This window comes from Epinephelus moara, chromosome 23 (genome assembly GCF_006386435.1).
Source record: "Epinephelus moara isolate mb chromosome 23, YSFRI_EMoa_1.0, whole genome shotgun sequence".
NCBI classification, from domain to species: domain Eukaryota; kingdom Metazoa; phylum Chordata; class Actinopteri; order Perciformes; family Serranidae; genus Epinephelus; species Epinephelus moara.
Window position 1 is genome coordinate 15,401,504 of NC_065528.1, and position 19,616 is coordinate 15,421,119.

The following is a 19,616-nucleotide window of genomic DNA, read 5'->3' on the forward strand; positions in this document are numbered from 1 at the left end:
AAAAGGCTTGGGCTATATACACAACAGGAATTAATTTGCTATTGCCCATAGTTGTGCAGCTTCATTATACGTTTTGGAGCAAATTCTTACACAGTTCTACACATGAAGGGAGAGCTGTGCCTTTACTTGCTGTAAATTTTGTTATGTCTCCAATTAGAGCGCAGTACTTAGAGTTGATCGTGACATAGTTGCCGTAGTCCTGATCGCAGAGATTCCTGTGTGTGCTTGTGCATGTCTGCATCTGTTTGCAGGTAAACATGAACATTCTCAGTGTGTGTGTGAGTGTATGTCTCATACATGTGTGTATGAGTGTATGTCTCATACATGTGCCATTACTGCTCTCTTGCCAGGTCACAATAGGGGTGGAGAAAGTTCCTGTGGAGCTCTCACACACACGACAGCCTCAAATGTCAGTAGTAACACCTGTTGTGAACGACAACGCACATTAACCAAAGTCAGCTTTTGGTGATGAAAATACAGTCCATATATGGTTATTTCTTTATGTCTGCACTGTCAGGATGAATTTGGATGCCACACCGCAATACACTGCCCTTAAAAAGCAAAATATACATTGTATTTTGCCATATAATTCTCAATATATTTTGCATACTGTTCCTCTGACAGTGAGGTCATTGTTTTTCAGTAAAGGGTGGGTTGCTTACTTTTAACATTAACTTAACCTGTCAGGTGCATATGCTCTTTCACACTTCCTTCCACACGGTTGAAACTAATTCCCTGCTTTCAACAAAAGTCTCGCTGGACTCGAAAAACCCGACAGACAGGCAGTCAAACACCTCAGGAAACTCTGCACTACTCCACCTAGCCTTGGTTTAACAAGGTATAGAAGTGTTAGACATGACTCATCCTGACTGAGCAGTTATAAGAACACTTGAAAAATTTGGCATTTTGGAGCAGTGAATGAGAAAAGAGGGCAAAGATGGACACAGAGTGGGAAATGAGGAGAGTGAAGGAAGGTGATAAAAGGAAGCAGTCCAGTGTCTGAAACCTAAATTTCCCCAAATGCTAATGACAGTGAGCAACTGCACAAGTAAGGAAGTAAATAGATCATCTGCTGACGTGCTGAGAAGGACACAGATGCTCTATTCACAGAAAGCCAATGATACTGACAGCTAATGACACTTGGTATGCACTTACTCATACAATAACAAGGAAACTGAACTGAGCAGTTACCTAACTGACATTTCTGAGCAATACCAGCAAGAATGTGTGAAGTATGAGTGTGGAAGTCTTTTTGCAGTATGTAAATGTGTGTTTAAGTGAGCTTGTTTGTGTTTGAAGTGTGGAGTTAAGGAATGGAACACTCTGCATTATGTAACTGTATATGCTGTATGTGTTTTGGGGGTTACGCAGATGCACCTTCTGGGGCTACCCTTGTGAAACATTCATTTGACCCACTTTCCACAACAAAAGAAAATTGAGGTTATGAGAGGAGGAGGGAAGAGGACAACATGAATATTATATTTTGAATTCTGGAGGAAGGGATCCCCTACAGGCCTCTGCATGAATATTTAATGAAGCTGGCCTTTTCACATCTTCTCATCATGTTCTACAGCATGGATTTTTTTGGAAGTACTACGACGGGGTCATCTCAACCGAAACATATCGAAACAGGCAAGTGTTGTGTGCCAAGGGTGGTGTTTTGCTTCTTGGTCTGGGGTCAGGTTTGCATACATACACACATACATTCATACAGTGGGATTCACAGGGGGAGAAAAAGTCAGAATAGGTTTGGGAAATTTTGCTAGTTAGACTTGCAGCATGTGTCCAGTTTAACCACAAGGTGGCAGCATTACACTTTATGATAGCACTGGCGCTGGACAGTGCACTCAGCACATTGGTTACTGTATCAAATTATATTTGCCCAACATGTATGCCAAAACTCAAAACCAAGTCTGCGCTATTGTGCATATTAGCACATATTGCTGCCACTAATGAAAGTGATGTGGCGGAGAGTTACTGCCCATCTGTTGGAGCAATTATTCAAAGTGTGGTTTTTATTTTAACAATGGAGGTTGCAGTGTCATGGTTTGGGAGGAAGACAATGCAGCTCATGCAGCCATGCAAAGCAACACATATGCACTAATGCTGCATTCAGGCTCTCCTTGGAGGTCCCATTCTGTTGTGTTCAAGAGCTTGAGGCTGTAATGTGGAAACAACATGCACGCTAAAAAGATTAGCTGTGTTTTATTGCTCAGAGCATTTAAACAACATGTTGACAACAATTTGAAACTTTATATTGTTGCTGCACCAGTGCATCCCCTAAAACTACTAAAATATTGGTTTACCCGACTGATGCTGATAAATGACTTTCTAACTGATCTAGGTCACTCTACATGGATAGCAACTAACGATTACAACCTAATACCATATTACAAATTGCATGTGAGCAAAAATTGACACGCAATGTGTGAATTTATGAAAAGTTTATTACCAACAACCGAACATTTACTTTCACCCACCATGCTTTTGCTTATATAATGTAAACTAGTGTACAAAAATGTCAGTTTCTGAGTTGTTCTGACTTCACGTGAATTTTCCCAGTCAGGAACTCATTGTTCCAATTATTCCCAAACCACATGAATGCAGCGTTAGCTCAGGCTTCCTTTAAAACTGTGTGCTGTGGTAAATTTAATGGATTGTTTATAGGTTTTAGTTTGTTGAAGGCCTCTTGATTGTGTTTTGCTCACCCTAATGATGTTGCACGATGAGGGTGCGGCCTATATAGATCTGTGTGCCTGTTTCTGACTATGATTGTTGATCTTAAGGAAAGCCTATGGGTCCAAACCTCATCTGAATGAAAGAGAAATACATATGGAGCCTGAGTGTGCAATACTTGTCTCCTACTTTTAAGTCTATTGCCAGTGGTCAGCACCCCAGTTAGAACATGGGCGAATTATAAGACAGTGGGCTCCTGGGATCAGACATGCAAAAGGCCCCACCACCTCTCCGATGATGTGCCATATATCCTCCTGCATCTGTTGTAGGAAAGTTAGAGTTCCTGCTGTACACAGTCTTTTTCAAAATAAACTTAAAATGTTGGTAAAACTCCTCGAATTCATGTTTATTTTCTTATGCAACAAAAGCATGTGGTTTGGTTTAGAAAAAAACATCATGGTCTGGATTAACATTCGTACAGGAAGTGAACAGTGGGCTCCTGGATGAAAGTCCAGGGTTTGTTGGACCCATGCACCTCCCCTCCTTCATGCCTTATAGGGACTCTCCACTCCTTATCAAGCTTTTACTGCTAGCGTTTCAAACTGATGCTGTCTGGCCCCGAATTCACTGACCAAGCAGCAGTATTTGATGACCTGGGAATGAGAATGGACTGTCTCTTCCTGGTCGGTATGTCTCATTGACCCAGGTAGCCAAAATGACCTGGCCCAGCATCGGCCCAAACTTGGCATGCTGGAGGAAATTAGCCGGGCAAGGTCCGGTTGTCCGACTCAGCTGAGACTTGGCATGAATGACGCTCCAGAGTTGGGCCAAATCGGCTGGCCTGATTCCAGCTGCAGACACTGGCCGTTATCAGAAATGATCTGGCCCAACATCAGCCCAATCTTGGCATGCCGGATGAAATTAGCCGAGCCACATCTGGTTGCCTGACTGGGCTTAGACTCAGTATATATGACGCCCAGAATAGGGCCAAATCAGCTGGCCCAGCACCTGCTGCCGACACTGCCATCACTGGGGAGTCACATTTTGCAGGTGAAGACCAGGGGGGCTCCTAACACTTTGGGCCTCTGGGCCTGTGCCCGTTCAGTATGCCATCCATGAGTGCAACTCCTGGTGTGCATTCTGTTCTACATTATGAGCTCTTGACAATGACATGCTGCAAAACCTGCTGATCAACTTGAGATTTGATCTATCAGCGGGCTGCAGGGTGCCTACCTGTCAACAATGACAGAAAGATAGAAGAGGTAAGAATATACCTATTTAATGTTGCCTCAGTACATGAAACATTTTGGTCATATCCCTACAGGCGTAATCCATCGTTAATGACATAACAGTTAAAGTATTTGGTACTAAACCTTCTAGGCTTAGTAGGTAGTAACAGCCACTGCACTGCAGCAAACCAAATATGCTATGCTTCTAATCTAATCTAATCTAATCTAATCTAATCTAATCTAATCTAATCTAATCTGTAAACCAATGGTGGAGTGCAGCATGTGCAGGTCTGTTATTTTGGTGCTTTGAAACCTTATGTCTCTTCGACACAAGGATCATATTTCATATTTGACCTATTTTTATGGAATATCAGAAGTGCCATCTTGTGACTGGTCCTGTAAATTACATTTGCTCATCATCATAGTGCTCCATTGACTCTATCTGTAGAGGGACTGATTTCTGATTCAGAAATTAAAAAAAAAAAAGGTCGGTTTTTAATGAAACATAATCTTGTTTACTTGTATTATTTGAACAAAAACACACACAGGTACACGTATCACCCTCCTAAAAACAGCCACTGTTCTCACTGTGCCACCAACTTGTGAAGTAACCACCACCATTTGGTATTACATGTCTCCGAGCAGACACATAAACACGTGTGGGGTAAACAGTCCAATAGATACACCACAGACAATGCAGACGGCTTGTGACACGGAGGTGAAAGATTCTATTCTTAGTTATATTTGAGTTATTTTTTGACTGTTAACTTCACAGTTTTTTAACACTTACAGTCTCATAGAAAAGAGAAGTGCTGTTATTGATGCCATCAGTATACAGCTCCTCTGTTGCCACCTGGGTGTGAAACTTTCCTGTCTCCTAGGGGAGAGGGTGCTGATTGATAGCATGTAGCCTATTATGCAATTGTTTTTCCAACCAGGCTAACCTGCCAGCCAGTGTTACTGTTATTGAACTGCTATCTTAAACAATTTACATTTTCTGAATCCTTGATGAACGAGAAAAAGCAGCCAGAAATGTATTTACTTGATAAATATTGTATCGAAACAGGTGGTCTTGGATCTAAGGCTGAGCTGCAATTCTTCTTTCTCACCATGCTGTCTTTCAGTGAAGATGTTGGTTTAATCTGTCTTACTTTGCTTTGACTCCATTATGTACAACATGATTTTGCAGAGAAGGACATGTTCCTGGATCAACATCCCACATTGCATTCCTGGACCAACACTGTGATCAACCAATCACAGCCCTCTGACATCATCAGTAGCTCCAGGGTTAGTGAGTTAGCTGCTAAATAGGAAGGCTGTGCTAACAAGTATACTTAGCATTAGGCTAGAATCATGTTATTTTGCAGTTGTAAAGACCTGCCATGGACACATTTCCCCTTTCGTTTCCATCCAGGATCCACTTCATCTATCCATTTTCAATCCAGGATCATCACTGCCATGTCGATCCAGGATAATTTCTTTGTTGATCCAGGAACATCATTACCTTGTTGATCTTGGATATATGTTCATGTTGATCTTGGATCGTCATTGCCATGTTGATCCTGAATAGAATTGCTAATTTTGATCCAGAACCATCACTGCTATGTTGATGTCAACATAAACAAGTTATCCAGAATCCATGTGATGATGATGGTCCCTGTCCAGCATAAACAAATTGTTAAATTAGTTATTTGCAACTGAAAAATAAGGTTTGTTTGGCACAGGGAAACAGAGATCTGTGTGGGTACATGAGACCCTAAAAAAGAAGGTGGATCACGGGGAGCACCACCAGTTGGTCCAGGAGCTTCTCCTCAATGATTGCCATTTCCAGGTATATTTTAGGACGACTTGGGGGCAGTTTGACAACCTGGCCGTATAACTCTGGGTATCCAGCAACCGCTACCACCAGTTTCTCCTCCATTGTTTACCAACTGTAAACTTGTTGTCGTGACCACCACAGAAGGCCCGCCCCTCAAATCATCTGATTGGATAATGGGAAAAAAGAATATGAAAAAAGAGATGATGTGGGGCGTTTTTCTGCCAGACGCCTAGAGTGCAGCAATGCAAGGCGCGTCGCTACACAAAAAAACATTCTCATTATGAACAATTACAAAAAGGCGCCTCCAGCTGCTAAAACGCTTTCTGTGTGATCGGAGCCTCACTCGCTAGTATTGTACCCTATTGGCAAGTAATAATAATAGCATGGTCTACTTAGATAGAAAGCTAACTTGCTTATATTCTAGCATAGCCTACCCACTGAGCAAGCTAACTCACTAACCCTGCAGTAGTGCATACAGAGTTTGTTCAGTCTTACTGAGACTTTGATTCAAATGAACCAATTTCAATTTGGAAAACTTAGCTTAGTAGAAAAAGCACAGGAGCAGCACACTGATGATGTCAGAGGGCTCTGATTGGTTGATCGCAATGTTGGTCCAGGAACGCAATGTGGGATGTTGATTCATGAACATGTCCTACTTGGCAAAATCACATTGTGCGACTCGATATGATGTTGAACCCACAACCCTTACAAGATCACCTTAAAGCTATGAGTCCAAATCCAAACAGGATGAACTGTGCATGTAGTTTTGAAATATTTAAGGATGAATGTCAGTTTATCAAGTAATCCCATTTGCTTTCACCACTTTCATTGTTGTAATCATTTGTTTTTCCCATCCTAGGTGACAAACACTAGTGTCAACACTGGTGCAATGACAGTTGAGGGTCCATACTGATGACCTACTCCGTTTGCTTCACTGTAAGGACAGTGCATGCTTCATAACCTCACACCCAGGTGTGCCCTCCTCCTCCTCCTCCTCCTCCTCCGCTCCGAGTCAAACTTGGCACTGGGTGATCAAAACAACGCGTTTTCCTTAGACAAACAACGGAGAGCAGAGAACATCCTTTTACACAGCCCTGCCCATCATGCCTCTCCTCCCATACCTATATCAGACTGTCATTTTTGGGAGGACACTCATACTCTCTGCACTCCCGTCAACACATCTTATGGTGAGACGGTTCCACTGAAGGCATGTTCAGGTATTGTGTCTTTTTACATATTCTGTAAGTTAGTTTTGAGTTGGTGTGCTGTGGTTTATAATTGTTAAGGTGGCTTCATGCTGATTTAGGAATGCTTAGATAAACATAAAGATCAGTTTACACCTCATAGAGCTCTCGAGTGTGTGGTTTGTGTTTAGGAAGACAAAGAGTGTGAAATCATGGCAGGAGTAGGAGGTTGGATTTGAATTCTGCGGATAAGCTCTGATTTCTTTCGGATTTCAAATGAGAGTTGATAGCTGGGTAAAATTAAGAGAAAATGACTTCAGATTAGGGCTGGGTGATATGGAGAAAATCAAAAGTCAAGGTATTTTTGATCAAATACCTTGATATTGATACTGAGACAGTATTGTAGGGTTGAATATTGGTGCTTATAACAAAAATATTTACACAGTGAGACTTTTGATAGATAATCATGAGTAGTGTGGATATAATGACTATGTGGGTAAAGGCAAATGCTAGAACAGCTAGAACCGTCTCGTAAGTTCAGACAATTACATCACTTTACTGTAATGCAGCCTTTAAAATTAATGAAAAGACAACACAATTCACATTTCAGTCAGGACCACTTTCATCAAAGAAAACTTTATTTCCATTTGCAGTATTACATTACATTATGGCTCTGTTCTGGAGCCTCTCTGCCTCCTCCAGGCTCCTACATGGAAAGCCTAAGGTGGAAAGAGCACATCTCTCTGCCCCTCCATGTGCAAACAAGGAAAGCTTAAGGCAAAGAGAGCAAACCTCCCTGCCCTTCCATGCGCCTACATGGAAAGCCTAAGGCAGGGAGAGCAACAGCAAAGACCCCGGGAGCAGAACAGAGCAGCATCAATGACAAACAGAAATGACACTGATGAGTCAGACACAACACAAAAAGGAGGAGCTGGGGTGGAGACGAGTTGCAAAGCGGCTTGCAGAGGAAGCAGCAACAGTAGGCAGGTCAAAGCAGTTTAAATAGGGTGCCCTGAATGGGATTTACCAATTGGTTGCATAGAAAGGAATCATGTGATCTATCAGCTGACTCCCTTCCATCAATCAGCTGCTCCATCAGTTGATTGGACTGTTTGAGATCAGCTGATGTAGCTAGGATGTGAGCTGAGTTTGACATTGTGTCCTGCCTGAACTAACGCTATGCTCAAATTTTATGATATCCACAATCTAAGATGATATGTAGTCTCATGTCAACATTTTGATGAATATCGATATCTTGCCCAGCCCTACTTCAGATATGGTGATATTAGGTTGTGCAGTTATACTGTAAAACTTCAATTAATATCCCGGGCTATTATTTGCTTGAATCACTGAAATCAACAGGCCTATATTTGGGACAGGCCTTTAATTTCCTTTCACACAAAACTGTTGCTCTGCAAAGATCAGGAAATACAATAAAATTGTTTTGTTTTTTTTAAAAACCAGTGTAAATATTACCTGTATAAAATTAGGCTTCAGATAATATATCAATTGTGAGTCATTCATCTGATCTAGCTCCGAAAGTGCATCAGAGAAAGAGACAGTTACAACACTCAAGGATTACGGCACTGTAATACCAACACAACACCACTTTATCCTGTTAAAACAAAACTCACAATTTGGATTCATTTTTATGAAAAACCATTTTGATTCTTTTGATCTGAGGACCCTTACGGACTAAAGGAATATAAATAACTGACAGGGTAATCGAGGAATGGACACGTAATTTGAGGTAGCCGACAACCTGGTTTTGTACATCCAAAGAACTTCTATAAAAAATGAACTGCTTGGCAACCAGACTAGGCCTCTAATTGAGACAGGCATATATTTGTCAAAATGTGTAGCCACACCAGGTGAGTTAAAGGGACTGGGCATTTCATTTCAATTACACTGTGCATGTAAAAGCCCAACTTGGGATAAGAACTGAAAATGAGCAAACATCACATGTGCTCTGAATATCTTACAGGAATACTTCACCCCCCAAATATAAAAAATATTAATTACTCACCCATGTTCTGCTGAATTTTCGGAAAAAAGCTTTGTTTCATTTAAGTGCTTCCAGTGAAGGACTAATCCAAAAACTGATAAAGTTCATGTGAAGTCTACCTCCATGAGCAAAAAGTGGAACTGAACTAATACTGACCTCTTAAAAGCCAGACTCCACTGACAAAAACAATAATTTTAGCTTGCTGTACACAGAAGCTTCAGCTCTCCCGCTTCTATCAGTTAGTCAGTGTTTGTTATTTTTGAGACTGGTGTTTTTTAAAGGGTTAGTTTGGAGTAACCAGTTACACAGTAAGGGCTGTCTGTTTGGGAAGTACTGGGCATACAACTGGATAAATACTGGATTACACTGCATAAGTTGTATGAGAGTTTGTAAATTTATGTTTGGATACAGTTCTACTGTTGGTAAATGCAGACCCCTGTTACTTTAATTCGTCAAGAGTTTTTTCAGTTTTTGGATTCTTCGTTCACTGGAGGCACGCAAAACTGTGTTCACAATTCACCGTAACACCGGGTGAGTAGCTGATACACAAACGGTCATTTTGGGGGCTGATATATTCCTTTAAAAAGGGAACATTGTCAAGCTTGTTGCAACATTGGCTACTATTATATTTGCATATTAGACCAGTGGTTCCCAACTGGTGGTTCACAGTCCAAAAGTGGGTCCTGAGTCCATTCTGATTGGACCGCACATGACTCGCTAATGTGTCAAGCTTTTATTTTGACATATCGTTTCTTGCTGTAGAGTGAGTGAATAATAGACTACAGAGACAGCAAACTAGTTTGACAACATGGCCGACCACAAGTATGACACTGACTTTATTCAGCTGTGTGGCCCCTGAGCTAATGACTAAGGGGAAATCTGGACCCTGTGGCTGGACCAGTTGGGGACCACTGTATTAGACTATGGAATTTGATTGGTTTTGTTTTATTTTGTTTCTCTTCAGCCAGGGGAAAGGATGGTTTCAGTCACACAGAAGAGCAGAAGCTGTGTGCTGCTGCTTCTCTCACTCACCACATCAGTCTTTCCCCCTCTGCCCATCTCTGTCCTCCCTGCTCTCACCCTCTCCGTCTGGCCTGTTCTTTCATTACCTGCCCTGTCAACACCAAGAGCAGTGCTCGCACCTGTTGGTGACACTAATGTATCAGCCATTTCTTCTGCCACTCCTGCAACCCTAAAACCATCCACCTCTGCTGTCAGACCAGCATCTTCGTCACAAGCCTCTGTGACAACTCCCTCAAAATCAATGTCAGCTATTTCTGTAGTGTCACTCTTCAACCTAACGTCCCCCAGAGACCTCCCTATATCCTCACCCTTAGCTGCTACAAAAACAGTCTCCTGTCAGTTCGGCAAAAAAGCCTCACAGAGTACTGATCCAGTCTGTCACCCTGTATCCCACCTTCCTCTTAAACCCCTAAAACTATTTCCCACCAATATCCCCAAGTTGCTCCCTCACTCCTGCAAACATCTCACATCACCCCTTAAAACTCTAAAACTACTTCTGCACAAAAAACGGATCCCTCTGTATCCTCCGTCTCCTGAGAAATGTCCTCTTCACACTGCTAAATTATTTCCTCCTTCACTTCCAAAAAGTTTGCCATCTCCCCCTCCACCTCAGACTACTTCACCCAAACTTCTGTCTCCAGTTTCAACATCACCCCTCTCCAGAGTATTCTCGCCTCCTCTCCCCAAAACCTTGCCGTCTCCTCCAGAAGCAGCAGCTTCTCGTCAGCCTGGACTGCTTCCACCTCCCCCTCTCCCCGACACCACAGGTCCACTGTTTGAGCACCAGCCTTTCATTGTTAGCTGGAACATCCCTGATATGGTGTGTAAGAGATATAATATCTCACTGGACACCTCACCCTTTAAAGGAGTGGCCACACCTGCTAAGGTAAGGGGACACATATTTGAATGATGTATTGAGTTGAGTTCGACTCTGTTTTACTTATATTCAAATCAATGGTTGCAAAACACTCGCTGTAATCAATTTACAAGCTCACTTACTTTACATAAAGATATTATGGAAGAACATTTCCAATGATTTACTTTAAAAAAAAATTGGTGCGGGGGAAGGGGGGGGGGGCTTTTGAGTAGTTGCCACACCTATTCCATGCATGCAAACAAAGTTGAATCTGGGTCTCGTTTCTACATAATGCTAACACAGTTAAGTGTATGAATATAATTATATAATACAAGCCATGTAGGAAAGACACCTCTTATACTGGAGGCTTTAAAACAGTTCCCTTTCTTGAAAATACCATCTCATTTCATCATGCTAACATGTCTCTTGTCCTCCCTTACTTACTTCCCTTCCTCACAACTTTGTCCCACACACGGGAGGCAAGGAAGTAATGTGAGGATGGAGGAGCCAGTGCTGCCAAATGAGAAATACTTACCATAGTGTACCATGCATGTGTACCACAGCATCCTTCTCAAGTGACTTCAGTTACATATGATGTGCTGCACAGCTGTATCACCTGTCAAACCCCTTATTGAAGAACAATCTCAAAACCTTAGTGTGTCTTTCATAGATAGGAACATCTCTTATGGGCCTATAACAGGAGGCCTTTACTCATTTATGTTAACTGTTAACACAGATGATTATAAGTAGTATTTTTAGGCAACACATTCTCACTCCGACCTCGTCACATATTGATGTTTGGTCATGGACTTTCCACGTCCACATACGACGTGCAAGGTACCCTGGGTGTGTTGGTTGTTGACGTTCTGGGACACTGTGTCAAGTTCTGCCTGTTACATGCATTGTCTTCTTTCAAACCACACCTCCGTTTTCACAGGAAATTTAATGTTTACATACAGTCTCTTTCAAAATAAACGCACTACATCAGTACAACACCGCAAATTGACATTTTTTTTCCCCCTTCAACAACAAAAGCACGTGGTTAGTTTTCGGCAGTGTAAAAGTCGATGTTTGTTGGACCCATCCACCACCCATCCCGTCCTCCCCAGTCGGACTTTCGCTGCCTTAACTTTCGTCTTTGTCCTGCCATGTTTCCCCATGACACCACCAGACGGCGTTAAACGATAATGGCAACCAGCCGCCTATCACGCCGACACTGAAAGACGCCTTTTGTGTCGATTTCTGACGCCACAAGTCACTGCCTAAGTGTCGGATATCTGCGACTTTGAAATGAGACTGGTCTCATTTATGCACAAATCACTGTTTTTTCTTATTTTGGCTATTAATTTACTTGCATCATTGTTATCTGCACAATAATACACCACAAAGCTGCGTAAGAATATTCGTATGTTGATTGTATGGTAAATTAAAAACAAACAAACTGCTGCATCATGTCATGCCTCCAAACTTTTCGATTAAATTATGCTATATATTCTACGGTAATATCACACATAAATTGACGGCATATTATATTGGATCTCGCCATGTAACTGTGTTCATTATTATCTGTAGTTTCCTATATACAGCAGTACAATGTAAGTGCAGTGAGAATAAGCCCGCTTTCGGCCACCTCTAACAAAAATTACGAAAAAGTAATTGGAGGTCGATATTACTGTCTTTCATTTTTTAAAGGAGTGCGAATGTAGTACAAGACAACCTAAGGCATCAACTGGTACCAACCATGTTGTCAAACCTTGTCAGGAAGGGACCTAAATAATGTTCCAAAAATATGCTAAATTTTGGCAAGGGAACAACTCCCAAGGTCATTTTCAGAGAGGTCCTTTGAACTATCACCTCAAGATATCTGAATGAAAATGGGTTCCATGGGTACCCACGACTCTCCCCTAAACTAAAGAACGCTTGTTCCTCGTAAATGTTCCTTATAATCTGTGTACTATTTCAAATTAAAGATAATCAGTTATCAGATCAGATAATAACCAATATTAACTGTAAAATAAGAAACCAAGGGTATATCAGTATGTGATTCCTTAACTGTCATATTCGCATAGTTTTCAACCGGCCCACACTGTATAGTTTAACAGCATAAGCAAATTCCTGAAATTCTATTGGAGTGAGCAACTCCAAGATTATCAGTGGCCCTATCTGATCACCCCTATGAAAAATTACAAAGTGGCTCCTCCAGAAGCCACCTCTCTCCTTGTCTCCTCAAGGTGCATGAAAGTAAGTGGAGGATCCTTCATGATGGCAGAGGGTGAATGACAGGGAAGTACAAGTTAGCCAGACAAAAACAACCCAGAGCACACTTTTATAAATAGCAGGCTACACCACTGTAACACTCTCCTTTCTGGTCTACCGAGAAATACATATGCCTGTTTTAAAAGTCTTTACACTGTTTGTTTTCATATTGATTTTAAAATGGTAAAAACGAGTTGATAAAGCACTACATGTACATGGCCATGCACCAGACCAGTGGTTCCAACAGGGTCCAGATCTCTCCTTAGTCATTAATTCAAGGTCCACACAGTTTAATATATTCAGCATCATACATGCATTTCACCGAACTAGTTTGCTGACTCTGTTACGTAACTATCTGTTAGTCACTCACTCTACAGTTGGAAATGGCACTTCAAAATAAAAGCACTGTGCCGGAAATTTACTGTACTTGAAAATAAAGTGCGCTTTTTACAAACCTGACACGTTTGTGAGTCACTTGTGGTCCATTCAGAATGGACTCAAGACCCACTTTTGGACTGCAACCCACCAGTTGGGTTCTTTTCTTTTAGCTGTTCCACAAAGCAGAACAAAAACGTTTGGTGATTTGAGAAGAGCTAAAAATATATATTTTTTAAATGTAGACAAAAAACTCATCTCTTTCGTCTAGCTTTAAATTTTATAGTTTTATTCTGTTTATTTTATTACCATTATTATTATTAATTTTTTCTCTTTTTGTTTTTATATCAAAGTTTTACTGTTAATTACTGTGATTTCTTTTCTTTTCCTTTATCAAAATTTTAGCAAGTTTTCTTTTGTTAACTGCGCAGATTTGTTTGAAAGGTGTTCAAAAAAATTAAGTTTGACTGACTGATTATTTAAGGGAAATTCACAGGTTCATTCACTCTGTTATGTTTCTGCTGCAGGTCCCAGGACAGTTTCTGTCTCTGTTCTACACAGACCGACTGGGTCTTTACCCACATGTAGACCTCATGAGAAAGAAACAGTTGAATGGTGGCATCCCTCAGAGAGGTAACCTGAGAGCCAGTATGAACAAGGCCAGAGCAGATGTTAACTACTACATCCCATCCAAGTGAGAATATACCTTATATGTATGTCTTTCATCGCTTGGCACACTTGAGGCTAATCTTTAACCCGCTTCTTCACCCTCCTGTCCTCCCTCTAGGACAAGCCGAGGCTTGGCCGTGATAGACTGGGAGGAATGGCGCCCCCTATGGGACAGAAACTGGGGCACAAAGAGAATCTACCAGACTTTATCTGTGGCCCACCTTATGCAGACAAACCGCTCCCTCACGTTGCAGCAGGCCACAGAGAAAGCCAAACACCAGTTCCAGGTCAGAACTACCTAAAGATTAACCAAACAAATTATACAGTTCTTAACAGTTATTAAATATTGACTCTTCTATTCTTCCTTCATTCCTTCCATTTCAGGTGGCAGCGAAGAGTTTCATGTCAGGGAAGTTGGAAATTGGCAGAGCTATGAGACCCAACTATCTCTGGGGCTTCTACCTGTTTCCTAACTGCTACAATTACGGCTGGGAGAGGCCAAGCTACACAGGGCGCTGCTCCAAGGAGGTGAGGAGGCAGAATGATGAGCTGCTCTGGCTGTGGGAGTCCAGCACTGCCCTCTACCCCTCCATCTACCTGCAGGTTGGTTAGACTGTAAGGCAAGTTTTACTTGTTATGGATAGGTGACCTCTAATATTATTGTCCTTGCACTGTTCCAGGTCGGTCTGGCAGACAATCCCAAAGCTGCCCTGATGGTGAGAAACCGCATCCAGGAAGCTTTGAGAGTATCTGCCCTGCCTAAAAGGAGTGTCACTGTGCCTGTGTTTGCTTACATGCGACCTGTCTTTGTTGATCATAACAGACGCTTTCTCAGCCAGGTGAATGAGAGTCATTCAAATGTGGATTTATTTGTATTCTATAAGAGCATGGGATCTCACTGGGAGACGTACTGATGACAACCACTCACTAAAAATAAATCAATAATTAAATCCACCATTCAAACAGATTACATTTTCTTAATGACTCGTTACAGAGCGACCACACACTTGACAAGATTAGATACATTTTAGGTTACTTCTTCATCCCAGCAGTGAGGTGTTTTCAGCCTGAGGTCCAGTTTTAAGAGGAGTTTGGTTTCTTGGTGTAACAACACCCTGCTCAGATGTTGTTACACCTCGCCTGAGCACATAATCCTTACCTCTCTTCTCACCTTGTACGGTGAGATTTGGGGGAAATAAGAAGCACAGTGTGCATGCATACATGATTGTCTCATTTGTTAATGTGTGTGGCAGTCTCTGTTTATCTACATATTGAACATATTTAACCATTTGTATCCAGGGAGACTTGGTGAACACCATCGGGGAGAGTGCAGCACTAGGAGGGTCTGGCGCTGTCGTATGGGGGGCCAGCGCTGACTATGACAACCAGGTAACATCACCCCCTGACCTCCACTGGACTGCTGAAAGACATGACAGTGTACTGGTGGCAGGTAGTCAGACCAGGGACAATGTGTTCAATTAGATGATATAGGACTCTGCTCGTCTCTGTGACACACTAACAATACCTGAACGGCACAGGCACTGATGGATTGTGTTGGTTGTAACAGTATTAGTTAATCCATGGCAGGGAAGCCAAGACTAGCTTGTTGATAGTGACTTTCACTGGATGTTTAAAGTCTTCTGAAAGAGACCTTGCCATGTTAATTCAAGTTAGTATCAATCAGTGCATATGATGTTATCATAGACTGTATAAAATAATGGATGGAGCCATTGTGACATCACCTCTTGGTTTGTGGACTCTGGTTTTGAAGCCTCAAGTTTGGCCGTCGCAGCTTAGTTTTTTTTGGAGCCAGAAGTGACCATATTTGGATAAGAGGGTAGCGATAACCCCAACGCTAGCTGCAAGCTTGGTTAGCATGGTGCATTTACAGTTATGGGTAACTGTGATAATGCTAATGCTAATTTCTGCTAGCGAAAAACAGGCTTAAAACCATTAAAACAATGTACTTACCAGAAAAACTTAACATCCAACTTCTGAGAATCTGAGAAGTCTAAGTCTCTGCTACTTACAGTACAATCAAACTCTGAACAAGACTTTTTTAACCAAAATGTTACAATTAACTTTCAGGAACTGAAAACACACTGAAATAGCAACAGCTACAGCTGCGCCTATACTCTGTGAATCTAGGGTTACACCCATAGACTGTACAAAATAATGGACACAGCTACTTTACCCATTGCTGTTTTGAAGCCTTGAGTTCAGCATTTCGGTCCCTGCCATCTTGGTGTGTTGGTATGTCTAGGCTATTTTTGGACTAGAGGTTGAGGGGTGGATCTGCCTCATAGAATGTAGCAGTGCCCCACAAACCTGTAACTCAAATACCTTAAATATGCACAACTTTATGCCTTAATAAAATATAAACGGGTGCATTATATAAATATTCACCCCCGGTACAGTTGTCATGAATGATGAAATTAGCTATAGAGGACAAAACCGTTTTGTACCAGGCTGTACACATTTTTATTTCTGCTGTAAAGTTGGCCACTTTAACACAGGGGGTCTATGAGGATTGACTAACTTTTGGAGCCAGCCTCAAGTGGTTATTAGAGGAACTGCAGTTTTTGGGACTTGTGTGTTGGCTTCATTTTTTAGCCTCGGAGGTTGCCGCTTGGTTATTTTACGATGAAATATTGTAATTTTTTTGTGAATTCATCTTTCCTTAACCCATCCTGTTGTTTTTACACTTAAGTTTGTACACAGCATAAAGAAATGAGGTACAATATGTTTGACAGAGGCAAGCTAGCTATTTCCCCATGATTCCAGTCTTTAAGCTCAGCTAACAGTTTCTTGGGTTCAGTTTCTTATTGAACTAACAACTATGAGAGTGGTATTGGTCCTCTCATCTAATTCTTGTCAAGCTAATAAAAGTATTTCCTATTTCTCTACCTTATATCAACACACACTATCTGAGGGCTGTTGACTTGCTGTAATGTTCTGTTTCAGACATATAGTTGTATTTACACAGTATATAAATTTACAGAGTATATATTTACTTTTGAAAACTTTTCCCTTCTTGCTCTTCTTGTTCCTTCTTCCACTCACTTTCCTTTGCTCCCCAGACTTCTTGTGCAGCCCTGTCATCCTACCTCTCCTCCACCCTCAACCCTTACATCACCAATGTCACCACAGCCGCCCAGCTCTGCAGCAACTTCCTGTGTCGGGGGAATGGCCGCTGCGTCCGAAAGAACTACAACTCCAAGCACTACCTCCACCTAAACCCCGAGAATTTCAGGATCCTGCATGTTCAGAAGCGTTACCTTGTCCTAGGGAGACCCACTCTCACAGACCTGAAGGCTTTGAGTAGGAGGTTTACCTGTCAGTGCTACAAAGGACTGAGCTGCTCTCCCAGGACTGACAAAGAGCTAGACAAGGCCCTGATGTTTAGTGTGAAGCAAGGACTGTCCCAAAAGTTTAACGCCCTGAATAAAGCCATGGTGGACGATACACTACAAGCCAGTATTACTAAGGACGATGTTAAAAACAACTTGAAAGTTTAGCTTGGAATTAAAATGTTTGCTCAAGAGTTCTTTTCTTAATATCTTTTTTTCATGAAATACACCACCTAAACCAGTACATACAGTACATTCAGACCTGAGAAATATCCAGTCCTTCTTTGGCAGTAATAAAGGTTCAGTATGCTGTTGAGTCTCATTCCCAGGTCGACCTTGGGTTGGTAGTTAAACACAACCACCAACCCATAGCGTTTGTATTTGACAACCTCGGAAAGACATTTAATAAACAACTATCGTTCTCCAGAACTACATATTACTGCACTTTTAAAAGGACCCAGGAAGCATCACCTCATCTATATAATGTGTGCACACTAGGACCACTGACTGAAGGTAACATCTTCCATAGTCTTGCCAAAGAACAGGTGTTTGCCTAATCTCTAATCAAACTTACAAACACACACACTGTGCTATATCAAGTCATTATCAGCTGTGACAATTATTATTTCCATTGGGCATTTGTATATGATTTGACTGTATATGTAAATACCTGAAAAGAGACACAGGTGGCCAGAGTGTTGTTATGTCAGTGTTGAACTTGCCTTTCACAATACAGAGAACAGACGAAGACTGTGTGAATGAAGACTTCTGTTAGAAATCCAGTCTAAAAAAGGTGATTAAACAAATTAGCTCACATGTGCTTTGTTTACTTGTTTGGATAAGGTTTATGGACTATATTCATATCCTGGTGTAAAAGGTGCATTTGTTAGCACAGAAACAAATGATGAAGTTGCCCACTCCTTGGTGCACCCCCACCGTAGACTGTATAAATAATGGACGTAGCCATCGTGACGTCGCCCATTGGTTTGTAGACTCGAGTTTTGAAGCCTTTTGGCGGTCGCCATTTTGGATTTTTGGGGGCCAGAAGTGACTATATTTCGACAAGAGGGTGGAGTTGGGGAGGAGCAACTGATGGATCAGACTCAGAGCCCAGGGATATTATTTGCAAACACCCTGTCACTCTAAGCGGCCACGCCCCTTAATTATGCTAACTTTAAAGCTGCTTTCACACCATCACGTGGTAACCGCCCTTGAGCGTTCCCTCAAAAAGCAAAGCATTTTTAAAAGTGGCTGCTGCTGCTGCTATGGTTTGCAGCTGCAATAACGGGTTATAAGTTGCTGGCACTTTAACACCAACATTATCAGCTCCTCCATCTTGTCTTCTTTCTGCTTCCTTGATTGCTACTATTTGATCAGCCAAAGCCAGGCGGCAACTGCAAGAAGTTCAACATGGTGAACTCTGCATGGTAGAGCAAAAACTATACGCGCACAAGTGGGAGGCAACTGCTTTGTGTGAAACTGCTCCCCCTCTGCCACTTTCACCTCATTGAATTGACTGGGGGCAGCAGTGTGTTTAAGCCCCATAAGCCTTAACATAATTAACACTCATAAAGTGAGTTAGATAAAAATTCATCTCCTGTACTGCTGTCATGGATGGGGAAATTAGCCATAGACACCAAACCATTTTTGTACCAGGCTGTAACCATGTTTATTTCTGCTGTAAAGGTGGGCATTTTAACATGGGGTCTATAGGGATTGACTTTTGGAGCCAGCCTCTAGTGGCCATTTGAGGAAATGCAGCTTGTGGCACTTCTGTGCTGGCTTTATTTTTCGGCCCCTGAGGTTGCCGCTTGACCCCACAGGTGTTTCCACTTATATTGCCTGATTAGAGCCTCACAGCACTGTGTGACCATGTGCAGACTGCACTGGGAAGCCTTTTTTTTATTCTCTTTACCTTGTCATAGTCACGGTCATGATAACAGAAGCACAGATGTCACTAATTACAACACTGTATACCCACCTTCAACCTGTGCTGAGGTCTAATCAGATAAGTGGAAACACCTGTGTCGGTGTAATTAATTTTTAGGCCATTAGAGGACAAAAGAACTCCACAGGCAGCTAGCTAAGCTTTTGTCACCTTGTCAGGCTATTTCAGCTGCTAGCTAAATTGTTAGCAAGCAGTTACCTACTTACACATTCAGCAGACATGGAGC

General features: G+C 41.8%; 1 protein-coding gene across 1 annotated transcript; it reads left to right on the top strand.

The window, feature by feature from the left end:
• Positions 1-13,935: 13,935 nt before the first annotated feature.
• On the top strand, positions 13,936-17,610 carry LOC126385013 (hyaluronidase PH-20-like). Its single transcript, XM_050036500.1, has 6 exons — positions 13,936-14,117; positions 14,211-14,379; positions 14,477-14,695; positions 14,773-14,931; positions 15,392-15,481; positions 17,173-17,610. Exons 1-6 carry the CDS (start codon positions 13,936-13,938, stop codon positions 17,608-17,610), a joined length of 1,257 nt encoding a protein of 418 aa, XP_049892457.1.
• The last annotated feature ends 2,006 nt before the right edge of the window (positions 17,611-19,616 follow it).

Bases quoted from the DNA above. Each gene is read 5' to 3' on its own strand.
- LOC126385013 (XM_050036500.1), top strand. From the start codon at position 13,936: ATGTTTCTGCTGCAGGTCCCAGGACAGTTTCTGTCTCTGTTCTACACA. The intron at 14,118-14,210 runs GTGAGAATATAC...TCCTCCCTCTAG, and splicing joins AACTACTACATCCCATCCAA to GACAAGCCGAGGCTTGGCCG. The intron at 14,380-14,476 runs GTCAGAACTACC...CTTCCATTTCAG, and splicing joins AAGCCAAACACCAGTTCCAG to GTGGCAGCGAAGAGTTTCAT.